This window comes from Cynocephalus volans, chromosome 3, assembly GCF_027409185.1.
Source record: "Cynocephalus volans isolate mCynVol1 chromosome 3, mCynVol1.pri, whole genome shotgun sequence".
Lineage (NCBI taxonomy): Eukaryota > Metazoa > Chordata > Mammalia > Dermoptera > Cynocephalidae > Cynocephalus > Cynocephalus volans.
This window is the reverse complement of record NC_084462.1, coordinates 94655940-94681991: the sequence shown is the minus strand read 5'-3', so window position 1 is coordinate 94681991 and position 26052 is coordinate 94655940. Positions and strand designations below refer to the sequence as shown.

At 48.8% G+C, this 26052-nt stretch overlaps 2 protein-coding genes across 2 annotated transcripts in view; one reads left to right on the top strand and one right to left on the bottom strand.

Moving 5' to 3' along the window:
• The window catches only part of STARD9 (StAR related lipid transfer domain containing 9), a 139352-nt gene extending 134148 nt beyond the window's left edge, over positions 1-5204 (top strand). Inside the window, exons 27-33 of the mRNA XM_063090064.1 lie at positions 2683-2800; positions 3000-3121; positions 3398-3462; positions 3634-3836; positions 4098-4177; positions 4423-4581; positions 5103-5204. Coding sequence (XP_062946134.1) covers positions 2683-2800; positions 3000-3121; positions 3398-3462; positions 3634-3836; positions 4098-4177; positions 4423-4581; positions 5103-5204 — 849 coding nt within the window. The remainder of the gene's footprint in view (positions 1-2682; positions 2801-2999; positions 3122-3397; positions 3463-3633; positions 3837-4097; positions 4178-4422; positions 4582-5102) is intronic.
• Positions 5205-11627: 6423 nt separating this feature from the next.
• Positions 11628-24133, bottom strand: CDAN1 (codanin 1). Its single transcript, XM_063089738.1, has 28 exons — positions 24044-24133; positions 23363-23859; positions 22928-23134; positions 22563-22732; positions 22330-22434; positions 22163-22241; positions 21617-21737; positions 21352-21461; positions 20796-20885; positions 20055-20130; positions 19352-19557; positions 18897-19017; positions 18613-18759; positions 18284-18450; positions 17630-17717; positions 17309-17398; positions 17050-17104; positions 16721-16854; positions 16534-16637; positions 16142-16300; positions 15684-15747; positions 15426-15504; positions 15132-15280; positions 13879-13986; positions 13667-13730; positions 13357-13538; positions 13012-13119; positions 11628-12412 (listed from the first exon to the last, which is right to left on the bottom strand). Exons 1-28 carry the CDS (start codon positions 24131-24133, stop codon positions 12287-12289), a joined length of 3696 nt encoding a protein of 1231 aa, XP_062945808.1. The 3' UTR covers positions 11628-12286.
• Positions 24134-26052: the final 1919 nt, after the last annotated feature.

Below are 26052 nucleotides of genomic sequence, written 5' to 3'. Positions count from 1 at the left end.
AAGTTTGATTTCTATTTTTTATATTTATCAAGGTTTATTTGTGGTGATGCATATTTGATGGGCATTTAAAAAAAATTTTTTTTTTCTTCATCCTGCAGTCTGTGTTTTCTCTTTTGGGGGTATATACGTTTCTTCTTTCTGATCATTCAGAAGTGTGTTTTTTAAATTCTTTTCATGATCACTTTTTTATCTTTAAATAATTTTTATTACTTATTTAGCAGTTTTTATTGTTATCTTTTTGGCCTGGCTATGAAACATGAGGAAATAGTTTTCCACTATCTCCCACCTTTTCTCTCCTTTTTTCTCTTTACCTTTTGTTGTGGTATTACTATGTCATTTGTAATGTTTGCAGTCACAAATGTTCTAGTCCTTCCTTGCACTAGACTAAATGAATTCTGCTCACTTTCCGGTTCTTTGTCATTCATTCTTTTTTCTACTCTAGTAATTCTTCATGTAGTAATTTCTTCAAGAAAGACTCGTGGCAACTATATTCTCCAGGTTCTCTGAGTTCATATTTGAAAATGTTTGTTTATTATCTTTTATACTTAAATGAAAGTTTGCCTGTATATAAATTTCTTAATATACTTATATAAAAGTATTCCACTGTGTGTGAGAATATCTGCAGGTTAAATTTCCTAGAAGTGGGATTGCTAGGTTGAAGGATAGGTGCATTTTTAATTTTGATAAATATTTCCAAATTATACCAGTTCTCTCAAATAACAATATATAATAACAGTGCCTACTTACCCACACTCTACTTAACAGAGTGATGATATGTTTTTTCTTTAACCTTTGCCATCTGATAGGCATAAAATAGTATTTCATTTTGGTTTTAATTTGCAGTTCTTTTCTTGTGTCTGAGATTTAATATCTTTTTAGATTTTTAAGAGCCCTTTGTCCTTTTTTGCTGTGACTGCCAGTGTTTTATGTTCATTTCTCTATTAGGTTGTTAGTCCTTTGGTTTGTGATGGCCCTTCCGTATGTTAAGAAAATTATCCTTTTTTTCATTTGAGATGCCATTGGTTTTTCCCAGTTGTGTTATGCTTTTTATTTTGTTCATGATATTTACTACTATGTAAGAAATTTCAATTTTATGTTATCGTTTTATCAGTCTTTTCTTTTTTAGCTTCTAGATTTTGTGCCTTGCTTAGAAAGGCATTTCTCCACTATGAGACTATTTTTATAAATATGTTCTTACAATAATATTATTTTCTATTCCCCCCACCCCCATATATATTTGTTTTGGCATGATCTTTGAAATGGGCTTCTGATGTAATCTTTTGTTCAGATGGCTACCCAGTTGTCACAGCAATATTTATTGATTAATTCATGGATATTTATTTCTGAAAATCATCAGTGTAGCAGTGGGAACAGATGAGTTCACCTAGGAGTGTATTATAGATTGAGAAAATAGGGCCTCAGTCTGAATCTTGAAAGAATCTCAAAATATCAATTTATGGTTAAGGAGAATGAGTCAACAAAAGAAAATGGGGAGGAGCACCCACAGAGATGGGAAGCTGGGAGCCTGAGGACTGGGCAAGCGAGCCTCTCAGTGAAAGGGAGAGACTGGTTGAGTTGAAGCCTGCTGAGAGATTCAGGAAGATAAGGACCGGAAGTTGTTCACCGGATCCAGCCACATGAACATCATGGACCTTGGCGACTGCTATTTGGAGGGGTAGTGAGGACAATGCTAGATTAGGGCAGGTTCAGAAGTGAGGAGAGGTGGGAAAAAGCAAACAGTGACACTTCTTTCAAGAAGCTTATCTGTGAAGGGCAAGAGAGCAAAGATAGCTGTAGTGGAGGGGAAGTGACATCAAGAAAGGTTTTAAAGATGGGAGAACTTTGTGCATGCTTAAATGCTGATAGAAGGGATCCAGTGAAGAGAGAGATGATCAGCAGTGAAAGGTTCCTGAGGGAGTGACATGAGATCTAAATCTGAAGTGGAAGGACCTGCAGTCACAGCAGGAAGGAAGGAGGTGAGAATGGAGATAGAACTGTCTTTGTTCACCCCTTCCTTGAAGGTAGTGAAAGGTTAGGAAGTGAAGATAGAGGTAGGATGGCGGGTGCCTATTAGATCCAGTAGAGGTCAAGGGTCATGTCATTATGGAGCTGGCTGAGATGAAGGTGTGGTGACCATGTTGGCAAATCCAGAAGATCATCCCCATCTGGTCCCAAATTAGGACCTTTGGCTTGCTGGTTGCACCTGGGGCTGAGACCAAGGGTTTAGCTTTTCATGGCCCATTGATTTTCCTCCCCATCTCACTTTCCACTTCAGCTTTATTACCCACACTAAACCCCCTCCAGCCTAATTTCTTTTACCACAGTGATGCAGAGGGCCTCCTACCCCAGTGAACCCTGTTGCCATGCCTCCCCACCAGGTTGGCAGACTGTCAGATGTCAGAGTACTTGGTACTCTCAGGCCCCAGTTGTTCTGATCCCTACTGGAATTCTCCTACAAGCAACCTTTAAGCCTGTGGCTTGAAGGGTGAGGAGAGATAGTCTAGGGGCTGGTTTCTGTTGCTGTTGACCACTTGGGAGCATTAGCCTCTTATACTCCCAACAGGGAGGATCTTTACAATTGATCCATCATACTGAAGGCTGTTAGTTGCAGCTCAGAGGTAGAGGAGATAATTCTGTGCTTGCTTTCTGGCTCTGTAGTCCTGAGCGTCCTCTGTTCTGCAGGGAGACACAAACTTGCCTGATTCCAGAGATGCCTGGATAGGGGATGGGTGGGGCCGTTCTGCAGTGAGGAACAGTCACTTGTATCTGGCCGGGTCCACCTGGAAGAGCTCCGCCTACAGTGAGTAGTGGGGGGGTGGGGGCGGGCAGACATAGCCACCTACCTGGTTTGGGGACTTGACGGCTGATGCCTTCTAGATCTTTAGGAGTCACAGGCCTGAGAGTATCAGCCCCCATGTCTCTGCCCTGCTGGACAGCTTTTGCTGTCCCGAGGCTCTGATATTCAGTGCCATCACAGAGCCTCCACCTTTTTATTGTAGGCCACAGAGCCTCCCCAGGCAGTTGCTGCTATTCTCCATCTAGCATGTCCAGCTTGGGGACCTGCTTCTCCACCTCCTACCAGGATTTGGCCAAGCACATTGTGGACACTTCTATGGCTGATGTGAGTAGCTGCTCCCATTCATCCCCACCACTACTTTAAGTAGTGTATCGCTTAAACATTACTTTAAGCAATCTCCACCACTACTCTGCTGGGTGGAGAGGAAGAGAAAGGAGGAAAAGAGCCAGGCAGATTAGGGCCAGCCAAAGCTTGTGGGCTTCTTCAGTGGCTCTCCATCTTGAGAAAAGGGGAATTCAGTAAATGCTGGTCAGATTGAACATTCTAGGGGCCCAGTTTGTACTGTACCTACTAATTTTGGTGTGGCCACTATGTACCCAGGTAATGGCTGCTTGTTCAGATAACCTGCACAACCTCTTCAGCTGCCAGGCAACAGCTGGCTGGAAGTAAGTTCCTTTGCACAGTGTCATGCTCCTAACTCTGTTATCCTGCTTAGCTTCTCTTCTCCTTTCCCTTCTCTATTCTGTCTCCTGTTTCTCACCCTGAGCTCCTCCTTTGTGACTTCTGGAACCCATTTTTACCTCCTCCTCTTTTTTATCCTTGGTGTTTCCCGCCAGCTATCAGGGTGAGGAGCAAGAGGTGCAGTTTTACTACAAGCTGTTTTCTTCTACTCGGCATGGCTTCCTGGGGGCAGGTGTGGTGTCCCAGCCCTTGTCTCATGTGTGGGCAGCTGTGAGTGACCCTACCCTGTGGCCTCTGTATCACAAGCCCATCCAGACTGCGAGGCTGCATCAGCGGGTGACCAACAGTATCAACTTGGGTGAGCCCAGGGAACGGAAGACTTTCATGAGGCTTGGTTTCTGGTGTATCCACTGGGCTCTGGCCAGGGAACAGAGATAGAGAGTTGGAGGTAGCCTTCTTGGGAGGCCGCGTACTCAGGCTATCTGCAGATTGCTCAGCCGAGGTCTAGCTGGGTGTCAAGTCATGGAAGTTGGGGTGATGGGGGCGCTCCTGGGCCAAGAAGGATTTAGGACAAGGTCTGTCCAGAAGCCTCCTGACTCTCTCATCCCTGCTCCTCCAGTATACTTGGTGTGCAATACCACCCTGTGTGCGTTGAAGCAGCCACGGGATTTCTGCTGTGTCTGCGTGGAGGCCAAAGAGGTGCCTGCCTTTGTTGTGGTAAAGATGTTGTGGGAAGATCTTGCGCTGGGCTGGTGAGAGAAGCAATCTACGTGGGCATTGGGTCCTCTTGGGGAGAGGGCAAATTGGGGCTGGAGCCAGGGTGGGGATGGCTTGAAGTGCTACCACTGGGCCAGTGCTGCCTTCAATCATACCGACTCCACTTGAGCCTGTTCCTGTTTTGTCCACATTACATAGGCAGGACTCACATCTCTCTCTGTCCTCAGGGGCACCTATCTATCCTGGCAGCTCAGTCTGTGTACGACACATCCATGCCAAGACCCAGCAGAAAAATGGTCCGAGGGGAGATCCTGCCCAGTGCCTGGATCCTACAGCCTGTCACCATGGGAGGGAAGGAAATCACCAGAGTCATCTACTTGGTTCAGGTGATACCCCCCTTGCAGCCAGCCTTATAGCCCCCAGGGATTTTTCTGTCCATCTGCTTAATATCCTGTGCCCAGGCCCTTTAGCCTGAGAGCTGGAGACTTGAGAGATTTTTGGGTTCACAGTAAGGGGAGTCACTGGGGAATTAGAGAGGAAGGAATGAGATAGTTTATCAACCTTTTCTGAAGCTGACATTACCAGAGACCTAGCAACCTACATTCTGTGGCTGATCCTAGCATCCTTAGGAGATACATGAGTCAATGCCAGGAAAAAGCAGCAGCCTCAGAAGAGCAGGATGATGACCCATTTTGTTCAGCTCTCTACTCCCAGTCCCCTGACTTGAACTTTGTCATTGGCTGGTGAAAGCTGGTGCTTCAGTCTGAACAGCAGAGCTCAGAGGCCTATAGAGAGTCTGAGGTACTTCTCCCATCACCACAGTTTAGGGTGGCTCTGTGTGGCTGGAGTGTGCCTGGCACTCTCTCAAGTCTATCTGCACCTTTAACTCTTCCCTCTCTGCTTTCAGGTAGAACTTGGTGCTCCAGGTTTCCCCCCTCAGCTCTTGAGCTCCTTTATCAAGCAGCAGCCACTGGTTATAGCCAGACTGGCTTCCTTCCTTGGTAGTTAGCATCTTGCTGTCAAGATGGTGTTGCTGAGATGCAGGCCTGTGACGCTCCAGAGACACTGTGGCAGCTCCTCTTTACTTTCTCTTCAGTGCAAGAAGAGCCGAGGCTACCTACTGGCTGACTGGGCAGACAGCATTAGCCCAGAGTTCCCAGCAAGCCCAGTCAGTACTTGGTCATAGCTGGTACCACTACAGAGCAAGCCACCTGAGCTCCTGGCCCTGGCTACCCCAAGTGAATGAAGCTCAACTCAGCTTTTGGATTTCTCACCTTTATTTCCCTTCTCTGGGACTTTATGGCAGACAAGCCACTCAAAGACCAGGATTGGGCACAGCCAGCAGAGCTGCAGGACTACAATGCCGTGACAAGGTGCTTCCTTAGTTTGGCCCAGCCCTCAGGCTGGGAGGGAAGCAAGCAGCTATTGGCCAAGACTCTGCTCTGAATCTGCCTCCAGCATTCAGCTCCACTGTGTGACGGAGTGTTAGAAAATACCAAAACAGAAAAAAGGTTTAAAATAACAGCTGCACAAACCAGAATACCAATTTAGAATCTTTAATCCCTCCTGAATTTTTGCAAAATACTCATTCATTTTTGCATTTTTCCTCCCTTTTCCTTTCCCTCTCAGGAGAGGACATTTGACATCAGAGTCAGGAGTGTTGAGCAATGCTCTGTTATGGAGCTGTCACTCTAGAGCTCAGTAAAATGGGAGATCACTGGAGAAGCAGGTTGGACAGATTTGGCATCAGGGTCAGGGGGCTAGATCTTTGAGGACTGTGGGGGGTGGGGGAGGCAGCCAGATGCCAGCTGTTGACAAGGCAAGAGGAATTTTAGAGATTAGAAATTGTCCTTTGAAGATGGGAGAGAAGATAGATGAACTCCGCGGACATAAGTGATTTGTTAGAAGGAAACTCAATTCCATACCTCACCTCATTCAGAGGCATGGTCTCCAGCATTTCCATGCTGCTGCTCTGGCCCCACCTGTTCTAGGATGGGATGGAGAGGGGTTCAGTTTTCTTGTATCTTAGCCTGGCTGAACTTGGGATCTGAATATTCTGTATGTTTATCTGAAAGTGGTAGGGGCGGGAGAGTTCCATCTTTAGTTTTGGTGCCCAAAATCTTTGGTGGGAGAGTAACTATATGGGAATTGAAATGATGTATGGTAAAAAGGGTAAATTTCTGGGTAGTTCAGCAGAAATTTATTTTTCTAAAAAATGTTTGCAAGGTTGTTTTTTTTTTTCCTCTTACCTCAGGTTAAGTTATTTATATATTATTAATTGAAGGTTTTAAAAATTGCTTTTAAACATCTTCTTGGTTAATTTTTTTTGGGTAACACTTGATATATTTAACAGCCTATTTATGTACTCCCACCTCTTTTCATATAAATCTCTTTCTAAGACTATTGGCCAAAAAGGTCAGAACATTTGTAAATTAAAAGTCCTATGTATACTTTTATTTAGTGGACTATCCTGGGATAGCCTAAATGTGTCATTTGAACTTAACAGAATTTAGCCTGGAGATCATGATGGCTACAATACCTACTCATGGCCCAGTTTCATGCTGTTCAGTTTACCTGTATGTACTGAGAGCTTCTCCTGAGCTTGGCACTGATTGCAAGGTAAATAGCAACCAGATTAGTTGCCCAACTACAGCCCAATAAAACAGGAGGGAGGATGCCAGAACAGTTATTGCCACACCTAACAGTGACCATAGTGCCCTGGGGCTTCTGAGGCAGAGCCAGCTTTGGGAATCTGAATGGATAGATAACCAAGACGTAACCTTATCCCCTTTACTAGAGAAGCCACACACCAGACCTGAGTGAGTCAACAGTCCGAAAAATATTAATGGAGGATGATTGTCAAGCTACATGACTATGCCAGTTGTCAGGTTAAGGCAATAGCTACGCTAATTGTATGGCTAGGCAATTCACAACTAAAGCCAAAATGTTTCATTATTTTAGTTATACTAAGTTTCCATTTGTCTTGTCAGGGCTAGGGCTCAGACCCTTCAAACTCATTGTACAGACTGGGTCACCAGACCTCTCACATGCCAGGCTGGGTCACCAGACCCCTCACATGCAGGTCCATACTAGGTAATTGGGAAAGATCCCGGGAGCCATTGGCAGATGACACAAGTTCAGTCCGCAGAAGCAGCAGCAGCAGAAGTGGTCTCCCTGTGGCCCCCCAGAGGGTCCTGGGGACCCTGGCAGCAACAGCCTCCAGCAGCAATAGTGGCCTCCCTGTGGCCCCCTGGTGACAGGGGGCACCGTGGATCAGAGCCACTCGTCCTTTATACTTAAGTCATAACCCAGAACACCTGGGTGCACATGCACACTTAGATTAAACAAAAACCAAGGAACACCTGGGCGCACGTGCCTATTTATATATCAAATGCTCAGCAAGATTCTGAACATCTGAGGGGCCCTGACTATTTTCCTTTTCACTTTCCTTACAATCCATCCCTTCAGGGTCACTTGCCGTACAATCTACACGTTCAGAATCTTCCACGATGGTCCCTTAGTGAGGATAAATAATCCTTACATTCACATATTACATATACCATCCCAACAGTCCCAAGTCTTTTATCTTGTTGCAGCACCAACTCAAAAGTCCAAAGTCTCATCTGAGACTAAACGCAAAGCCCCTTTCAGCTGTGAACCTGTAAAGAGTCGAAAATAAATTTATCTACTTCCAAGATACAGTGGGACAGACACTGGGTACACATTCCCATTCCAAAAGGGAGGAATAGACAAGAAAGGAAAAACAGTCCCCAAACAAATCTGAAACCCAAACAGGGCAAACGTTAAGCACACTCGGGCATCTGGACCCCCCAAAGCATTGGGCAACCTCACTCCTACAGCTCCGCCAGGTGCAGCCCATTGAGCTGCCCTGGTGCCTGCAGCTTTTCCAGGCCAGTGCTGCACGTTGCCAGCAGCCCCACAGTTCTGGGCTCCCGGCAGCAGTCCCACCACCCTGGCTCCACTAGACCTTTCCCCAGTGGGGACTCTCTGTAGGGGTTCCGACCCCACTTTTCTGCTCCACATTGCTCTGTAGATGACCTCTGCAGCAACTCCACCCCTGCAGCAGGCCTTGTGAGTCCCCCAACTTTTTCATACATCTTCCAAAACCTGGGTGGAGGCTGCCATGCTGCCACTGCTCTCAAGTTCTGCTGCCTGTAACACGACCTGACCACCACCAAGGCTTGTGCTCTCCAGAGCTGTTGCATGAACCACACTTGGGGCCACCCAATGCAGGGCTTCTTCAGCCAGGGCAGCTGGAGTGCAGGGAGCAGCCCAGGAGCAGCAGTGCCCCAGGTCTGTCCTCCAGAGAGTCAGTTCTCCTAGGCCTCGGTCTAAGATGGGAGGGGTGCTCTCCCAAACTTCTGAAATACCCTCAGGGCCTTATCTCCCATTGTCTTGGCTATTAGCATCTAGTTGCCCCATCCCCGCTCTTGAACCACTTGAATCAGCTCGGCTTACACCAGCTATTCACTCAGTCTCGGGCAGTTCTGCAGCATTAACCCAGTCCATCAAGGAGCAGCTGCCCTGTCCCTGTGCATATCTGCAGTTATTCTGTTACCACTGCCAAAAAGACAGGCGTTAGTAAGAGAGGCTAGCTTTTCCACCTTTTCACCAGGTGAAAACATACTTGAAATTCTGCAGGGGCACCCATCCTCAGGTCGTCTCCCCATCTGCATGTGACACACTTTTCTTGGGTTTATACAGCACCTGTCAAGCCATTGGGTTTAAATGGCACCCTCCAAGCCTTCTCGGGTTTAAGTGACACCCGTCAAGCCATCTGCCTTCAGACAAAGGTGACATGCATTTACTACACTTCTCCAGAGCACATTACACCATCCACCCCTAGGTCCTATAGCTGCAGCAGCCAGGGGCTCTCCCTGTTTCTGCTGTTTTACTGTTTCCCCAAGCCAACCAATTCGACCTGGGTATATGGGACATAGGTAGTGAACTGGGTCACCTGTGGGTTGCCTACCAGTCTGCCTGGTCCCATAGGCTGCTCATGCTTCCAGGAGACGCAGTCTCCCCCAACTCATCGTATGTCAGGTTCATCGTATGTCTTTGATGTCAGAAGCAGGGATAATCTGTTGCTGTACTTTAACCCCTAGGGCATGTATCCACACTTCCAACCTGTCTGCTTTCTGCTGCAAATCTTGGAACTGTGATGCTTCATGGGGTTTCTGGTCCATGTTGGCTTGCAGTAAGTATAGCAAGCAACAGCCAGATCACATTCAATGGGAAAGCAGCCACCGAGCATCACATACCCAAGTGTAGTGTAGCCACATTTCCTCCCCCTCCTAAGGGGCTTTCTGCTTCTTTACCTGCTTGGCATCCTACCCGTAACATGAATTGCTGGGCTCTTTTACCTGCCCAGAATCCTGCCGACTGTGCCAGTTGTCGGACTAGGGCTAGGGCTAGGGCTCATGGACCCTTAAAGCCTGTTGTACAGACGGGTCACAAACCCTTCACACACAGGTCCACGAGCCAGGTAATAGGAAAAGATCCTGGGAGCTGTGGGTAAAAAATTAACAGGCTTTATTCAGAGCTAGGAGCAGCCGCCCTAGTGGCCTCCCAGAGCATCCTGAGAAGCACCGTGTCAGAGCTGTTAGTCCTTTATATTTCAGTCCATAACCCAGGACATTAGTCCTTTATACTTCAGTCCATAACCTAGGACACCTGGGTGCACATGCAATTACGTTAGACAGTAATCAATGAACACCTGGGTGCACGTGGATATTTACAGCAAATGCTCAGCAAGATTCTGAACATCTGAGGGGCTCTGACCATTTTCCTTCACTTTCCCTACATATTTCTAAGCAGGTGGACAGGTGTACCCCTGGAAGGCATCCTGGATTCAGTTGCAGACCATTCCCTGCACCTAAGTAAGGCCAAGAGTAGGTGGTGCTGTACTGGGGGTGGGGAAAGCTGAAGACACATCTACCCTGATTACAGACACTACTGGGGGGGTCTGAGCTTGGTGGAGGCCCTGGGCCAAACTGGTTCTCTCCTAGAAGGCAGGGGACGGAAGAGGGTTCACATTATTTTAGAAGGGAATGGATTCCACTTGGCAGATTTTGGAAGAGGTAGTGGTTACCCCAAAAGCTGCAGATGAGGTTAATTAAAATGGTAGCCCTAGTTTTGGGCTTGCAGGCATTAAAAGGACATTGTATGCACCACAAACATCACAAAGTGCCTGCAGCACGTCCCATCTCTTTTCAAGTACTATTTCAGTGAAGAATATATTGATACATTCAATAATTCACATAAAGTTTAATTGAACAGAAAAGTGGCTAAACAAAAAAAAAGTTGATTTAGACAATTAGTAGAGAGTAGACGCATAGAAAGGAATCAGTTAGTTCACTGGTTCATTAGCTGTCTCCATAATCCTTCAAGGAGCCTTTAAGGCTCACAGAGCCCAGCAGGAAGTTTCCTTCACTGGGACCAGGTTAAATTTCCATTCAGATTCACAAGAACATGGTTTTAACTCCGGACCTTACACCAGGACTGGGTTATGGCCCAGCCCTTCAACCGCAGCATCATTGGGGCTTCAGTTTGGTCCCATGTCGCACTCAGCTGGGTTGTCTAGAACAAGTCAAGAAGAGGCCATGAGCTGGTGCTTACCTCAGCTTCCAGGGCAGTGCTGTAGTTCAGCCACACCTAATGCTGGTTTCTGGGCATAGAGAAAACATTTCTTAATACTTTTTTGGTTTCCAGGCATTCAGAACAAATAGGATTTAAAGGACAAAGATAAAGGCCTTTGAAAATGAAGAGATTAGGAAATAAGGTTCAGATGTAGAATCTTCTTAAAGGAGTTAAAGGAGTGACTGGGATGAGTAGAGGGGAAGGAAAAGCGTGGACTGGGTATTTGGGAGAAGTATGATCATAAGGTGGTGACTGAGAAACACTCCCATTATTCATTTTGTGTTGATAAGATTTCCTGGCCTTACTATAGTCACATAAGTGGATCCCTCTAGGCCCAGAAAATCTTAACCTTCCTTGGGTCAGAATCTTTGACAGCTATGAACTTCCCCCACAAGAAATATGCATGTATGTACAAATGATTTTGCAGGCTGCCACAAGAGCTTCACTGAGTACCCTCTACTTCCCCCAACAGAACTTGATCTTACATAGTCGTCAAACAGAAAAAGCACGCTTGTGAGTGGAAATTTCGCACATTATCCTAAACCTTTCTCCAATGCACAAAAAAGGGAGAAGTCAATACTATTGGCAGTAAGTCAATAGCAGTCACTGTCTCAGGTGCCTGAGACTGGCTCTCTGCAGTGGGACATGTGGGCGTTACAAAGATGTGAGGTGGCTCATTTTGCAATTAACTGCCAACTCAAAGTCCACCTGAAACTTTGCAGACTTCTAAAGAGAAAAGACAGGTGAAAATAACGAGACATCAAGCCCTTGCTAAAGAAAACAGTTTATTTTAAAAAGCTCTACTGTTCTGCCCTGTGCTTGGTCCTTGGACAGAGATTAGGGTCTAAAGAGTTACTACCTGCCCAGGGGCTGAAGATATAGGGGTAAAGCCAGGTTTCAGTCCAGTGAGTCTTACCTTCTTATCTGTTGTGCATTTTTAAGGAGATAATCCAGTTCCTAGTGGTAAGAAAACGTAGACTCCCGAGATGTTAACTGTCCTCACAAGTTAATCAGAAGTCATTTGCCTCTGTCATGATTTCCCAGAACCACAAGGTTTTGAGAGATGCTGGGAGAGCAGCAAATAAGGCTTGAATCCTATGTCAACAAGCCCACACACATCATTTAATTTAGTATCCAAGTGATGAAACACCAACTCTTCTGCTCCAGGACTGGAGGCTCTAGGGTTTTCCACCATAATCCTGAATCAGGTGACCTCTTCTTCCTCTAGAATTCAAGTGGTAAGCCTGCAGTTGGTGGAATGCCATCCAGCCACATACTTCCTTCACATCTGAGCAGGAAATCTCATTACAGATCCATCTACACCTGCTCCAGCAAGGGTCAGCAGTGGGCACTTGGGGTTCCTCCTGAGGCACAGTCAGGTAGGGTTCCAAGGTTCTGTTGTGATGCCCAAGGCAGGGCCACTTTCCAGTCCTAGCTCTGGGCCAGCACAGTCCCCCGGGTTGGCTGCACCAGCTCACATGCTCTTAGCTGGGGTTCTGGCAGGTGGGGCTCAGCTAGAAACAGGTTAAATAGTGTTGCTAATTCTTCAGAGAAGTCCTGGAGCAAGTAGAAATATGACAGAAAAGGCAGACATGATGGACAGTTCATCCCTTCAACTGAAGCTCAATCCCAAACATCAAGCTAACCAGTAAGTAGATAAAAACCTGGCTGTATTATTTTTTCCCCCAACTGCCCTCTACTCTGAAATGGACTTGAAACCTCATCCTAGGTTAAGTTACAGCAGGGCAAGTGAACTCTGATAGGAGGCTCAGGCTTTACCATCTACTGAGTACATCTATTTTGTCTTGAAGTTATTAGTCCCATTTTATGGTCGAGGAAACTAAGATTAATTACTTTGCTCCAAATCACAAAAACAGTAAGAACTACCTGAGATTAAAATCCAGGTTATTCTGATTTTAAAAACTCATAGTCACTGTGCCTTCCAACTAACTGCCTTCCTTGCTTCCTCCACTAACACAGTCCCTCATACAATGGCTATTCAAATCTGAAGGTGACCAACCAGAACAGCCACTGCTCAATTTCAAGATGGTCCTGAAACACCTGACAAAAATCCACTTCCTTTGGCCCCATCACTTGCCTCCCTTCAGGACAAGTGGGATACATGACAGTTTTCTCTCAATGTAAGAACTCCTTACCCCTGGCCACTGGGCCTTATGGAGGCTGCCCAGGCAGGCCTCTATCTCTATCCGTCTCATCAGACCCTTCTCTACCAGCTCCCGGAGCAAGAACAGCAGCAGGTCCCACTGTAAAACACATCACAGAAAAGGTCAGAGTTGCTAGGAGGACTGCACAGTGACCCTGACTGACAGATTGAGATCTCACAAGATCTGCATGAAAGGAGTCCATTTTAGCATGGAACCAGAGAGGGTAAAGAAAGGAAACAAAGCAACTCATAAAGTTTGTGGTGAGGGTGGTAGATGTTAAGAATGTGACTGCAGAGTGCTAAGAAGCCCTATTGTCCCCCCATCTCACTGACTTACCTCCCTTGGCCGTGTGTCTGCCAGAAGCCCCACATTTCTTGGGCTCAGCAGCAGCTGTAGGGGAACTGGCCCCTGAAAGTCGTCCTTCCACAGGGAAAGCAGCATGTGCAGAAGCCTTCGAGCCTGCCCTCTCTCCAGCCTGTGCTGTGCTGGGGGCCCTAGGATGGGAATTTGGTCTGCAACTACAGGGAGAGAGGAAAACCAAGCTTTAAGAAAGAGGCAGAACAGGGCTCCGTGTTTCTAATCTTGCTTGTACCCAACCCTGAGAATGGGGATCTGGCAAAAGTGATTTGATGGAAAGAAACCATACCAAGGAGGGAAGCTAATTCCACAGAGCACTTTGCTAGATGCTGCTCAGCAGGTGGGCACAGGAACTGTGGGGAAAAAGAAGGGAGAGCCTAGATATTAACACCATCCTTACTGCTTTAAGGACTGGCCCTGAGCCAATGTGGTTCTGGTTATTAGGCATTAGACAAGAACACACAGCAAAACATTCTTCATGTGGTAGATGCCATGTCTTACCTGGCGGCACCGCAGCGTCTGGCCCAACTGGCCTAGGAGCTGCTCTAGACGCTCTGGAGAAACTCCCTCCTCAGGATCGCGAGGCCCCACAGCCAGGGAGAGCACATCCTAAAGAGAGCAGGGTGAGACTTCACACCAGGCTGGGGACTGAGATGCCACAGACACTAGGCTTGGGGCAGGGATCAGCCAGTGGAGAGAGGCAGAAGGAAAACAGGGCCACAGGGGGGTGAAGAACTGGGCCAAGGTGCCCCTAGATCTGGGACTCTGCAGAACGGCATAGCCAGGAGAAGCACCTATGTATGTGAACAACAAGAGGGAACAGACGGAGCAGTAAGCTTAGGGACAATGTGCTACCAGAGAGCTCAGAAGATGCTCACTCAATTTGGAACTACCTACCCAGCTCCCAGAGAGCACCTTATTCTTAAAGGGAAACTGTCCTGTTAGATACACAGTCTTATGAAGATTTTCTGTCCCTCAGGCTTCTCTGTTTATCTCCTCAGGAGAGCTGAGGTTTCAACAGAGATATCCTCTACACATTAAGAACCAGTATCCAATGGCCACTAACACTTTTCCTCTCCCTCCCATATACTCTCCATTTTTAGTCATTGCTTCCTCGACTCTATTCCAAATCTTTAGTCCTAGACCAGGGCCCGTTACTAAACATTTTATGCTCTGTGGACTATAAGGTCGCTGACCCAGATACTCAACTGTGCCACTGTAACATAAAAGCAGACACAGACAATTTGTAGATAAATAGATGAGGCTATGTTCCAATAAAACTCTAATCACGAGGGCAGGATAGATTTGGCCCATGGGCTGTTTGCTTGACCCCTGTTCTAGACTGGCTCTGAACTTTTTAAATCAAGTTAGAACTGACAGTTTATTCTTACTGCCTGTAAGTAAACAAAATACACACAGAAGAACATTATTGAAATAATATCCAAATACTGGAGTGTTTTCTTTTACACTTTACAGCCATTCACCACCATCTGTGTAATAAGCATTTAGTCAAAAATGTCATATCTACCCTTTTCCTTTTTTCGGTGATTCAAGTACCAAAAGTCAGAATAATTAGGAAACCACTCAATTCAGCTCTGCCCTACCTAATCCCATTCTGTAATGAATGAAACAGGAATTAACTGGACAACACAGAAAGCTTCTACACAAAAATACTGGCGCTGATGTGAGGAAAGAAACCAGGAACAGCAGGGAGAGGGAGTAGAGAAGCCAAAGGGAGTAGGGTAGCTGTGTACTTTTATCTCGGAGATGAGGTGGGAGGGGAGGGGAGCGTGGTGCTCACAGGCGCGGGAGCAGCCCCTCCGCTCCCCCCGGGCAGCCGGTTCAGGACCCTGGGCTCGAAGTGTGCGACTCACTGCCGCTTTCACCTCCCTCCTAATCAGCGCTGCAGAGCAGAGAACAGGAAAGGGGTCACTGTGCCAACCCTTGCCCTTTGCTGTTTCCAGCTGGCCCTGAATCCCATTGCCTCCAAATCTATGCCAGTCTACTTTTTAAACACAGCCACTCCACTTCCCTCTCCTGGACCTTACCTGTGATGTTGGCTGACAACCATGCACAGGCTTTCTCTGTTGCAAGCCCCACAGCAATGTTCTCTGCACTACTTAGAACCTGTGACACAGAAGAACTGCAGAGTCGGCAGGCAGGAAAGGGTTGGGTACAACAAATGGATGCCGGAGTCGACCCACCCACCCTATGGCAACTGCACACACACACGCACACAACTACACCATGCGCCTCTCCCACCACAACCGCCTGGCTTGCTAGCTCCCAGCCTTCTTCCTACGTACAGCTGCCGGGGTCTCCTCTGGAAGCAGTGCCCGCACAGCCCCAGGGCTCTTCCTGTGGCAGAATCTGAACGGAGAAAGGGGAGGTCAGTGATGTCTTTAAATTTCAGCCTGACTCAAGAAGTAAATGCCCTGAGTGCACCAGGCACCTGATCTGGGAGGCTGTACCTCAGGAGCAAGTGCCATCTGCCCTCCTGCCCCAGCCCGGGTGCTAGAGGAACAGGAAACCCGATCACCAGCCCTACAGCATTGCACACACACACTCAATTCAACATTTGGACTTTGTGCCACAGAAATCCTAAAGCCAAAGATACGAGTCTACAGAGGAAGAGGAGAAAATGGGGGGGGGTAAAGGGAGGAAATGGAATAAAAAATATAAGTGTGAAAGAGGAAAGGACAGGAAAAAAACTAAGAGGAGAGTAGAGGAGATGAGAGGATGCACACAGACTGGAACTTCTTACTCCCGCCCCTGGGCCAAGGCTTGGGCCCCGTGGGGGCACAGCTGGGAACACAAGATCTCCAACAGCTGGGCTGGATCTCCCCCTTCCTGTCCCTGCATCACCAGCTGCTCTCGGAGAAGTGACTCTGCCTGGCGCACCAGATCTGCCACCAGCGTGGCCCTGCAACAGGGACAGCACTGTTTGGGGGTAGTTGGAAGGGCTGAATCAGAAAAGGGCTGTAAATTCAAGGACATTTGGTCAGGATCTCCCACAAACGATGTTGTTAATTTCAGCCCCCCCCCCCCCCCCCCCCCACCGCAGCTGAGCTTCCTCATTTTGCCAAGGAGATGTTAAGAGTTAAAGGGGGGGAAGATGGTAAAGTAATGACACGGGAACCCTCAACCCACTCTTACTTGATATGTTTGACACAGTTCGATCCAATTCTCTCTGCCACAAACTCCACAGTCCTGCGCAGGGAGGGCGGCTGGTTGTGGAAAAAAGCCTGGGCAAGCTGTGCCTGTGGGAAGGAGGGAGCAGCACGGTGAGGGCTTCCTTCATCCTTCCCCACTGAGCTGCCTCCATCCTCTGCCCTGCCCTTACCTGCAGCCCCTGGCTTGTCTGAAGAAGCTGGGATCCCAGGCTGGTTGTGGTGGTGGGGGTGATTTTCCTCACAAAGCCCCCACTCCGTCCACTGCTGCCTGATACCCATGAAGCAAGGAGTTTCCGGAGCTCTCCTGCATCAGGAAGTCCAAGTTTTTAGTTCCAGAACCCCTTCTGCTAGCCAAACATCCTAGACTTTAGTAGGTGTGGTGTAAAGAAGCTGAGGCTCCCAGGCAGCACCTAAATTAGGCCACTTGGGTGCCTTTTGGGTACTCATGAAGGGACAGGCCAAAGACCAAGGACCATCTGGGGGAGACCAGAATGCTCACCGATGTAGGGACAGCAGGTGTAGAGCAGCTGCTGGTCCACCACAGGCACACTGTCCTGGGGGAGAATGGGCCAGTGTTGGGAGGGTGGGCAGGCAGGCTTCCCCTCCTCCCCACCGTGCCCAAAAATGGGACCGTCAGGTAGGAGAATTACATCAGGGTTAAGTCTCTATCCTGGCTTGTCTCCTGCTGGGCATTCCCGGAAAGCCCGCTTCCTTTATTCCTGGGGTTCCCATGGCTCTGACTGGACCCCAACACTCACCAACCCATGCTCTGAGGCTACTATGTCCACCTCAAAGGCATCCAACTGACCATCTTCCTGAAAGAACAAGTCCTCAGGGACTGTGGGAATCTGGCAAGAGATGATGGCAGTTAAAACTCCAGTCAGCACTGCTGACTTATCCCACCTTCCAACCTCATAGTGCCAGGGTTCAGGCACCAGGTAAACTAAACATCCTCTGAACTATGGTAATCCCCATACCTCTTCCAAACCTTCATCTTCTGGCCCCTACCTTGTTCTTCCGCTCCCCTCTCCCGCCACAGAAGTCCCCCTTCCCTCAATGTGGACCCTGACTCTGCCCACCTGGAAAAGCCAGCCCAGGACAGCAAGCAGCAGCAGCTTGTTCAGAAAACACATCTCTCCTTCACTTTCCTGTGATAAGACCAAGCTCCTAAAAGGTAAATGGAGGGTGTGAAGAGAATTTGTGCAAAGAAAGGAATGGAATAGAGTAGGGCCGGCCTGTGGCTCACTCAGGAGAGTGCGATGCTGATAACACCAAGGCCACAGGTTCGGATCCTGTATAGGGACGGCCGGATTGCTCACTGGCTGAGCGTGGTGCTGACAACACCAAGTCAAGGGTTAAGATCCCCTTACCGGTCATCTTAAAAAAAAAAAAAAAAAAAAAAAGGAATGTAATGGACTAAACAAAAGCCATCATTGGGTAGGTCATTCTCAACAGCAGACCCAAAAGGGACTGCTGTCCTGTAGGCAACCAAAATCTCCTCAGTCTCTACTCCTATGCCTCTATTCCCCCTCAGCTAGGCCATGACAGAAACAGAAAAGGGCCAATGAAAATGTTAATAGTGCCCACAGTCTGTTTCTGTGGGTCAAATCCTGCCTCTCCTGTGAGATTCAGTACGGCTCTGCTACCCATACAGAAGGTAGATTGCTCGACCCTGAGTCCTGAGCATTGTTTACCCACATTCTTTTCTCAAGCCCTAGCCTTTCTCCACTCACCGATGTAGGTGCAGCAGGAGAGTAAAGATGCTCCGGTAATAGTCCAGCAAGGGAACAATGTGGTCAGCAAGGGAAAGGAACTCCACCAGCCAGGGAACAGTGAGCACTGCTCGGCGGGCCTGCAGCCCCTGCAGCAGCAGAGTCCGCACATCCAGGACTGGAGGGACCTGGAGGACCAGTGCTCAGTCAGTGAGTGGGTAGGTCCCTGGGAGGGGCTGGTAATGCCCTCTAACCTGCCTGGTATCCAGAATAGCCATGGAAACCAGTCAACTTTAGTGCCTTGCTTGTCCTCCCAGCTCCCTCCTTACCAGGATTTCCCACCCATTCACCTGGCTCCTGAGGGCCAGAATGGAGTCCTGAAGCTCACCAGTCGGGGGTGGTTCTGGCCCCCGGTATGGCAGGAAAGCCACAAAGCCTAGAAATTTAGCCAAAAGCCTCAGGCTAAGCAGCACCACAGCAAACTGCCTCCGTTCACCCTGTGTAGAGTCAAGAGAAGTAAAAAGACCTAAGCATAAGGCTTCTAGAACAACTCCAAGTCTGTATAAAGTATTCTTGAACATGCCCCTTCCCTCCTAGGTCAGACCCCAGTATTTCCCTTGTTCTGTTCTCTAACCTGCCAGTCTACATCAGACTCCCCATCTTCATCACTGGCCTCATGCTGAGGCAGGGCGAGGCCATTGAGCTCCCGGATCTTCAAGCTCAGACTATCCATGAGATGCTGATTAAACTGGAAGCTAGGAAGGAGGAGGGGAGCAAAAAAAAGAAAAAAAAAGAAAAAAAAAAAAAAGAAAAGCACTGGAAGAGGTGCAGGAAGAACCAGAATCAAGAAGAGGTGCTCCAGACAGAAAGGATCAGCAGGGTAGACAGGGGAGGCCAAGGAGTAATGAAATCACTATGTGGAAGAAAGAATGAGAAGTGAAATGGAGTCAGAAAGTGTGAGCTAGAAGGCGCTTAGTCCCATCCTGTTATCTTCCAGGCAAAGGAGAGAGGAGAACTATTTACTCTTCTGGGAAGCCAACCCTCTCCTGGCCTCTGCCCCACTTCCTGCAAGACCCAGGGGGCCTTTACCTGCTGGCACTCAGGATGAAGTCCCTGAAGAAGCCTTGACAGCCTGGGAAGGTGGGGGGTGGGCAGGGCCCCCCACTGCTCTGAGGGGCCACAAGCCGTTCCTGTAGGCGTCGCAACCGCCCCAGCTTGTCGGCTCCCAGCATACTCAGCACATCCAGAGCCTCACCCAAGACCATGCCCCCAGTACCACCAGGGCTCTGACACATCTGGGGTGAGGGAGGGAGGAGAGAATTAAAAAAACCAGCAAGTGAGAAAGACTGAACAAAATAAGAAGTAATGAACATTTACAGAATGCCAACTCTGTGTCAGGTGCTTTAGATACATTTTTTGAGGTAGGAATTATATTCCTGTTTTATAGGTGAAGAAACTGAAACTGAAAGGTTAAGTATTTGCCTAGAATCACTAGAGCTAGGCCTAGCTACTAATCTCATGATCTACCACAGCTCAAATCAAGGAAAAGAGGAGGTATTAGGCAGAGAGAGGGCATGGGGCCTGAGGCAAATGAGAGGCGGGGAGAGGGCATGGAGTACAGGGCACGTGAGGAAGTGCTCTGGTTCTTCTCTCGCCACTTGAGTTTTCAGCCACCCCCCCAAGAAGTAGAACTGTTCAGACTCTAGCCCAGGATCCCACAATACCAGCCATTACTTGGCTGCCTACAATACCTACTGTTCATTGTAGATTAATCTCCTGCTGAAGCCATTACCTGGAGAAGTTGTTTTTGGAAAAGCCGAACAAAGTGGCTATGGCTGCAAGCTGCAGAGAGTTGACCCATCATGGTTCTGAGGAATAAAAGAGTTTACAAAAGATGAGAGGAAGAAAGATCTGAGAAAACAAGCCAATCCTTGGACTTTCCAGTCCTTTACCAGGGACTTGAGCATCCCTGACAGAGCTGGCCCACACAGGGATACAGCAAAGTAAAGGATACTCCACTTAGCACCAAGATCCCTCAAGGCTAGAGACACACTTACTCAAACAAGACATAATACCACCTCTCTAATCTTTAGTCCCCACTGAGTGCCAGTGAGCTTCATGACCAATGTGGAAGGGTAGATGACCGGACAGAGGATATGCATTCTGCAACCTAGTCATCTACCTATGAGAAGTTATCAGACTTGCCCAAATGAGACCATGGAGCAAACAGGTTGGAGGAGCCTAACCAGCAACTTGGGCCAAAACTCAAGCTACCTGGATTAAGAGCTTTGCACTTTTCCAAGCATTTGCCATTACTAAACAAGTATGAGGCACTTTTGAGTGGAAGTAGCTAGAGAAAGAAATCCCTCTTGCGTAGAAGCAGAGTTGTCAATAACTAGAAAGATTAAGAAGGATAGAAGAAAATAGTTTGGGCTGGAAGGAATGAGGGGAAAGCCTTCCACCAATCAGCTCCCCAAGCATCATTGAGCTGCTCACTGCCAGAAGACAAGGTGACCAGTGTCTGAGCACCCACCTGATCTTGCTGCCCAAGCCCTTCTCAAAATCCCAGCCAGGCTCCTCATGGCGATCTTCCCACTCTCGAAGCACCTCATAAAACACATCCCTGTCAGACACACAAGATACCTGATCAGCTAGGACACAGCTGCCTCTAAATTGTGCCCAGTAGCACCCTCCCTCACTTGGAAGAACTGAGGATAGGACTAGCCACAGCCCTATTCCTTAATCTCTCCAAAGTTGTCTATGTGACAATAATGCTTACTGACCTAGCAGCAGCATACCACAGGCTGCACGAACTTCTGAAGGCAGTGAAGGCTGATCCCGGCACGCTCTTATCTGAGAACCCTGAGACTAAAGTCATAACCTGTGAAACGGCTGGCTAAGCTCAGGGTTCAAGTCCATGGGCATGAAACAGAAGCCAAGTGGCCATTATGATGGCTGGGAAGAAGAGCCTGGTAGTACTAACCCACCACCTATTAGTGCAAAACTGGTTTCTATGAAAACAAAACAGCTGCCTATTCCAGAGATAATGGGGCCTCACTCCCTCCCCAAAAGTTCTCTTTTCTTATCACCTCTGTTTTTTAAAAGTATGAAAGGCTCGGTCACTGGAGAAGTTGGCACGATTGTCAGTCTCTGGCTGAAAGGAGACAGCTTGAGCAGAGGGTGGCATCGCCAGAGAGACCTAAAATACGGCAGTGACATTAGGAACTGAAGCTGCAGGGGCTATGCCCAGTTAGCCCACATGACAGTTAAATGTCGTGAGCAGGGTAGCCTGAATTCATGAAAGCTAGGAAGGGTCAAGTCCAGGCTAGTAAGCATCCAAGCTGGGGTCACTACCTTGGCAATGCTGCCCTCGTAAGCAGCTCGAAGGCGGCCTTGCAGAGCTGGTGAGAAGCACAGCAGCCGCTCATTCTCAGCCAGCAGCTTCAAGGTCCCTTTGTCTAGGTAGGAAAGAACTCTGCAGGGACAAGAGCACATATGACTGAGACTGGTACATAGACTGCAAACAGGAAGCAGGCAACTGCATACCACACAGAAAATCTGGAGCATAGAGCAGGTATGTAAGGTCAGGTATGTACGGCAAAGTCACAGGCCAAGGATCACAGATGATGCGGGTAAAGGGGGAAGAAATAAGACCTTATGGAGAAGGGAGCAAGAGGGCAGGAGAGAAACATTGGTCATAAACCCAAAGGACAGCTGCCAAGACCACAGGGGTCCATTTGACTCTTTTAGGGGTTAAAGTGACACAAAATTAAAGGTAACAGGTAGGAAAAGATCCAAGGCCACTGCACCTGCGTTAAGCATGAGCATGCATCCCAAGTGGCCAGAGAATCAAGTAGACAATGAGAATAAGGCCCAAATGCCTCAGCCAGGGAAACTCACTGAAATTGATGCTCCAAAACCTGTACTGCAAAGAAGACACAATCATGGATGCTCTGGAACAGTGGACTTTCCAGGGAATCTAGGATAGTTCCAAGCTGTCAGTTAAGAACTGTCCCATCTCCACACCCCATTTCTCAAAAGGAGGCTTACTCACTGACCTAACACACCTTGATTTGGTTCAACGTCACTGTCCTTGACAGCCACCATCCGTCGGGCAGTAAGGAGCTGAAGGACGAAGAAAAGCTCCAAGAAGAGGTTTGGTACTAGGTTCTCTGGATATAAAAAGAAATCCCAAGGTACTGGGCACCGTTTGGAGCTAAGGCTCAGTTCTACCTGACTTATCAATTATTTTACCCTGCAGTTCTTCGAGTATCTCCACTCCAGCCCCCTTTGCTCTCACCAGCAATGCATGAGGAGTAGACATGGGCTACCAGCTCCAGGCGCTGGCGGAAAGACACTCTGGCAGGGTCAGCGGGTTCAGCTGTGAGTCTTCCTGTCCGGCTGGGGAGGGGAGACCCCGAATCTGGGGTGGGACAGGCAGGGGTAGGTGACCTCTGCAGCTGCTTAGAGCTATGGGGATAGAGAGGTGTCTTGAGCAGTCAGCCTGGCTTCCCTACCACAGCCACACTCAGGTCCCTCCAGAGAAGACATCAACAGCCCAAGAAACAAACCCAGAGTCCCCAAGGGGAAATCAATTTCAAGAAAAAGCCTAGCAGATCCCCGAAAAGGAGGAAGCTGACATCCCAGGGAGCGGCACGACCATACCGCTCCTTCCTGAGCATCTCCCGCTCCTCTTGCAGACTTCTGCACCCTGGGGGAAGGCCAAGGCCCCAGGGGCTAGTGTCCAGGACTGAGGGTTGGGAACTGGGGACACAGCTGATTGGGGGTGAGGTGAAGCAGGTCTTGGGCTTGGAGAGTGACCGCTCTTCGCTCACCGGAGTTGGGTTGATCCTGCGTGAAGGCTTCGTCCTGCTGAGATAGCCACAGGTTTTTCTCAAAATCCCAACTTCAAATATATCCCCCTCCATCACAACACTGGGCCTCTTGCAAATAAAAAGCCCCTCAGCATTATAGTTATATCACCCCCGACCTTCTTCTAACCATTCCCGTGCTCTACAGCAGTGCACCCAGCCCTGATTTACTGACTCCCCTAGCAGAGCCTTCGTGCCACCCATCTCCTGGAGGAGGGCTGATTCTCACCCTGCACGGCCGGTGGGAACCGAGCCTACGGGAGGGAACTCCTCCAGGTTGCTGAGGTTTGGTGGATCCGAGAGCGCGAGGCTGGGGCTGTCGGGGCTGTCGGGGCTGCCGGAGCCCCTAAGCCTCCGGCCCCCGGCCCAGGGCAGGTTCTCCCCGCTGATCCCCTCCTCCAGACCCCCGGGGCCTCGGCCTCCTCGCTCGCGGGCCGGCCCTGGGCCCCGCCTCCTGCCCCCGCGGCGGGCCAGAGGGGCCTCGGCAGCGGTGCTCTGGGGCTCGGTCGGGGGGAAGAGCTGGCTGCGCACCCCGCGGCCGCCCCGCGGCGGGCCCCCCGGCCTCCCTGGCAAGGCAGCCGAGGCGCCCGGGGCTTTGGCGGGTGTTGGGGGACCCTGCGGTAGGACGCGGCTGCTCTGCTCCCTCAGGAAGTTCAGCAGGAACGGCACGAATTCCTTCCGCAGTGGCTGGAGTGAGTTCAGCGTGGCCGCCTCGCCGGGGTTATCCTGAGGAAGCAGACGTCGAGGGGCGAGAGGGTCAGCTGCCAGCCAGGGGCCTCGAGCAGCCGGGGCCGCAGGGCGCGCACTCGGCCTGGGCTGGCAGCCAGGCACCCAAGAGGGAGGGCACTGGAGGGCTGGTATCCACCGCGGGAAGCAGGGGTCAGGCCTGGGGGCGTGTCGGCGCTGTTACCTCCGAACTCTGGGTGCTGCGCGCGATCCACCGCACGGCGGCTGCGACCGACACCTCCTCTCGCAGAAGCGACTCCAAAACGGCCGCCATCCCGGTCGGGGCGCGCTGGGGTGACTGCGCAGGCGCCGGCGCGCCACGGGCGGCCTGGGAGGGGCGGGGCCGGTGGCGGAGAGCGACCGTTGGGCCGCGGAGCGGCGGGGCGGGGCCGGCAGCGGCTCAGGCCTGTGGCGAAGGCCTTTCGGGGTTCGTAGTACCCGCCGACAGGCCCGGTAATGGGCCAAGTGCTGCCGCAGCTCCCGGTGAGGCCTTGCCCCGGCTGCCCTGACCCGAGTGGCGACCCGCCGGGACGCGAGCTGGCACTGGGGCCACTGTGGGACGGACGCAGCTCGGGGGACACCGAGTGCCCAGGAGAACGGCCGGACAGAAAAGGGGAAGAATTCTCCAGAGACACACCAGCCTACGTCTTCTGCGATAAGCACATTCTTTCTTTCAAGAGTTAAAGTTTTTTGGATTCAACCATCACCACCCTAAAGAAGTTAACCTGACCCCTCATTTTGACCTTGTCTTTCTCAAAGGCTAATTTTTCAGTCCCTTGGCCAAACAGTACTCACCGGCTTTCCAGCTCTCATCATCCACTGATTGACCATCTAGGACAGAATTCTTGCTGGGAGGCTTTTTATAATCCCCAGGCCACAACCCTTGAAGTGCTTCGGGCCATGCAGCACACAGAATGCTTGTCTGTAGCTTTATTTTCTCCTTTAAACATTTGTAATCTTGGGTTTACATCAAGTTACTAGTTCAACTACTTTGGAGCTGAGTCAATAGACATTTTCATGATTAGCTTCTGGGAGCCTGAATTATTTCTTAATCGCCCTTATTTTGAAAAAGTTGAGACAGTGAGCATTTTGGATGTTGCTGCTCAGTGAGAAATCAAGAAATGAAATCCAGGCCCAGAAAAATAGATGGCAAGTAACATAGCAGGTCAATCCAAACCCGAAGGGGTAAAAGCAGCGCTTGCCTACTAAGGATGCTTCCTGAGAGTTCCTCTGGATCAAAGTAAGGTCATACCCTGCAGGGAGGTGGGGGGAGCAGGAATCCCTCTAGTGGTACAAGGAGTGTTTGCTGTGGAGAAGGAAAAAAGTACCCTCAACCAGAGAGAGAATGACAGACTGAAAGAGAGCTTTTAATTTTATCATGGAAGAACCATCTCCTCATATCCCTAAACCCTGGTTTTCACCTGCAGGAACAATGAGCACCTGGTTTCTATTCAGGCCAGGGCTTCTTTTTCTAGTTCACTTCTGGATGTGGTATTGCATTTACAGTAACACTTTCTGCTTCCAGTTGATCTTGTAACCTCTGGTGCATTCAATAACTTTACTAAATTTGAAAAATTATATTTCCCACTTTTGAAATCCAAACCATCACACAAATAGAACTAGAGTTTGCATGCGGAATGAATATTTTATTACTAGATTATAAAAATAAAATACAAAATAATTTTAAAACAGAACTTAAAACACTGTACAAAGCTTTAATATGATACAAATGGGAAAATTAAATAAATAATTACTTTTATGTACACATGGCCTATACAAAAGCATTCCATGTTTCTGCTAATACTCTGTGTCCTTGGTTGCCTGAGCCAAAACACATAAAGGGAGCTGCTTGGAAAGGAAAAGGACACAATATACAATACCTTTGGAGTTTCTCATGTCTCTGATTTTGTGAAGAGAAAAGAGGGAAAGACAATGGGATTATTAAAGTCATCTAATCTAACTCATTGGACTTGTTCAATAAGAGAATTCTGGTTTGTGGCCGAATCTCATTTAACAGCTTCCAATTGCTTGTAACTTTCAAGATGTGTATCTAATTCAAAACTAGATGATCTCCCACTCCCCTTTTTCCTAAAATCTGGGAACTTTTAAGTAAATGGCCCAGGGAAATAAGCACTGGCTATTTTAGGGAAAGAGTCGGGGGAGAGGGGCCCAAGAACTGTGTATCAAAGAGAA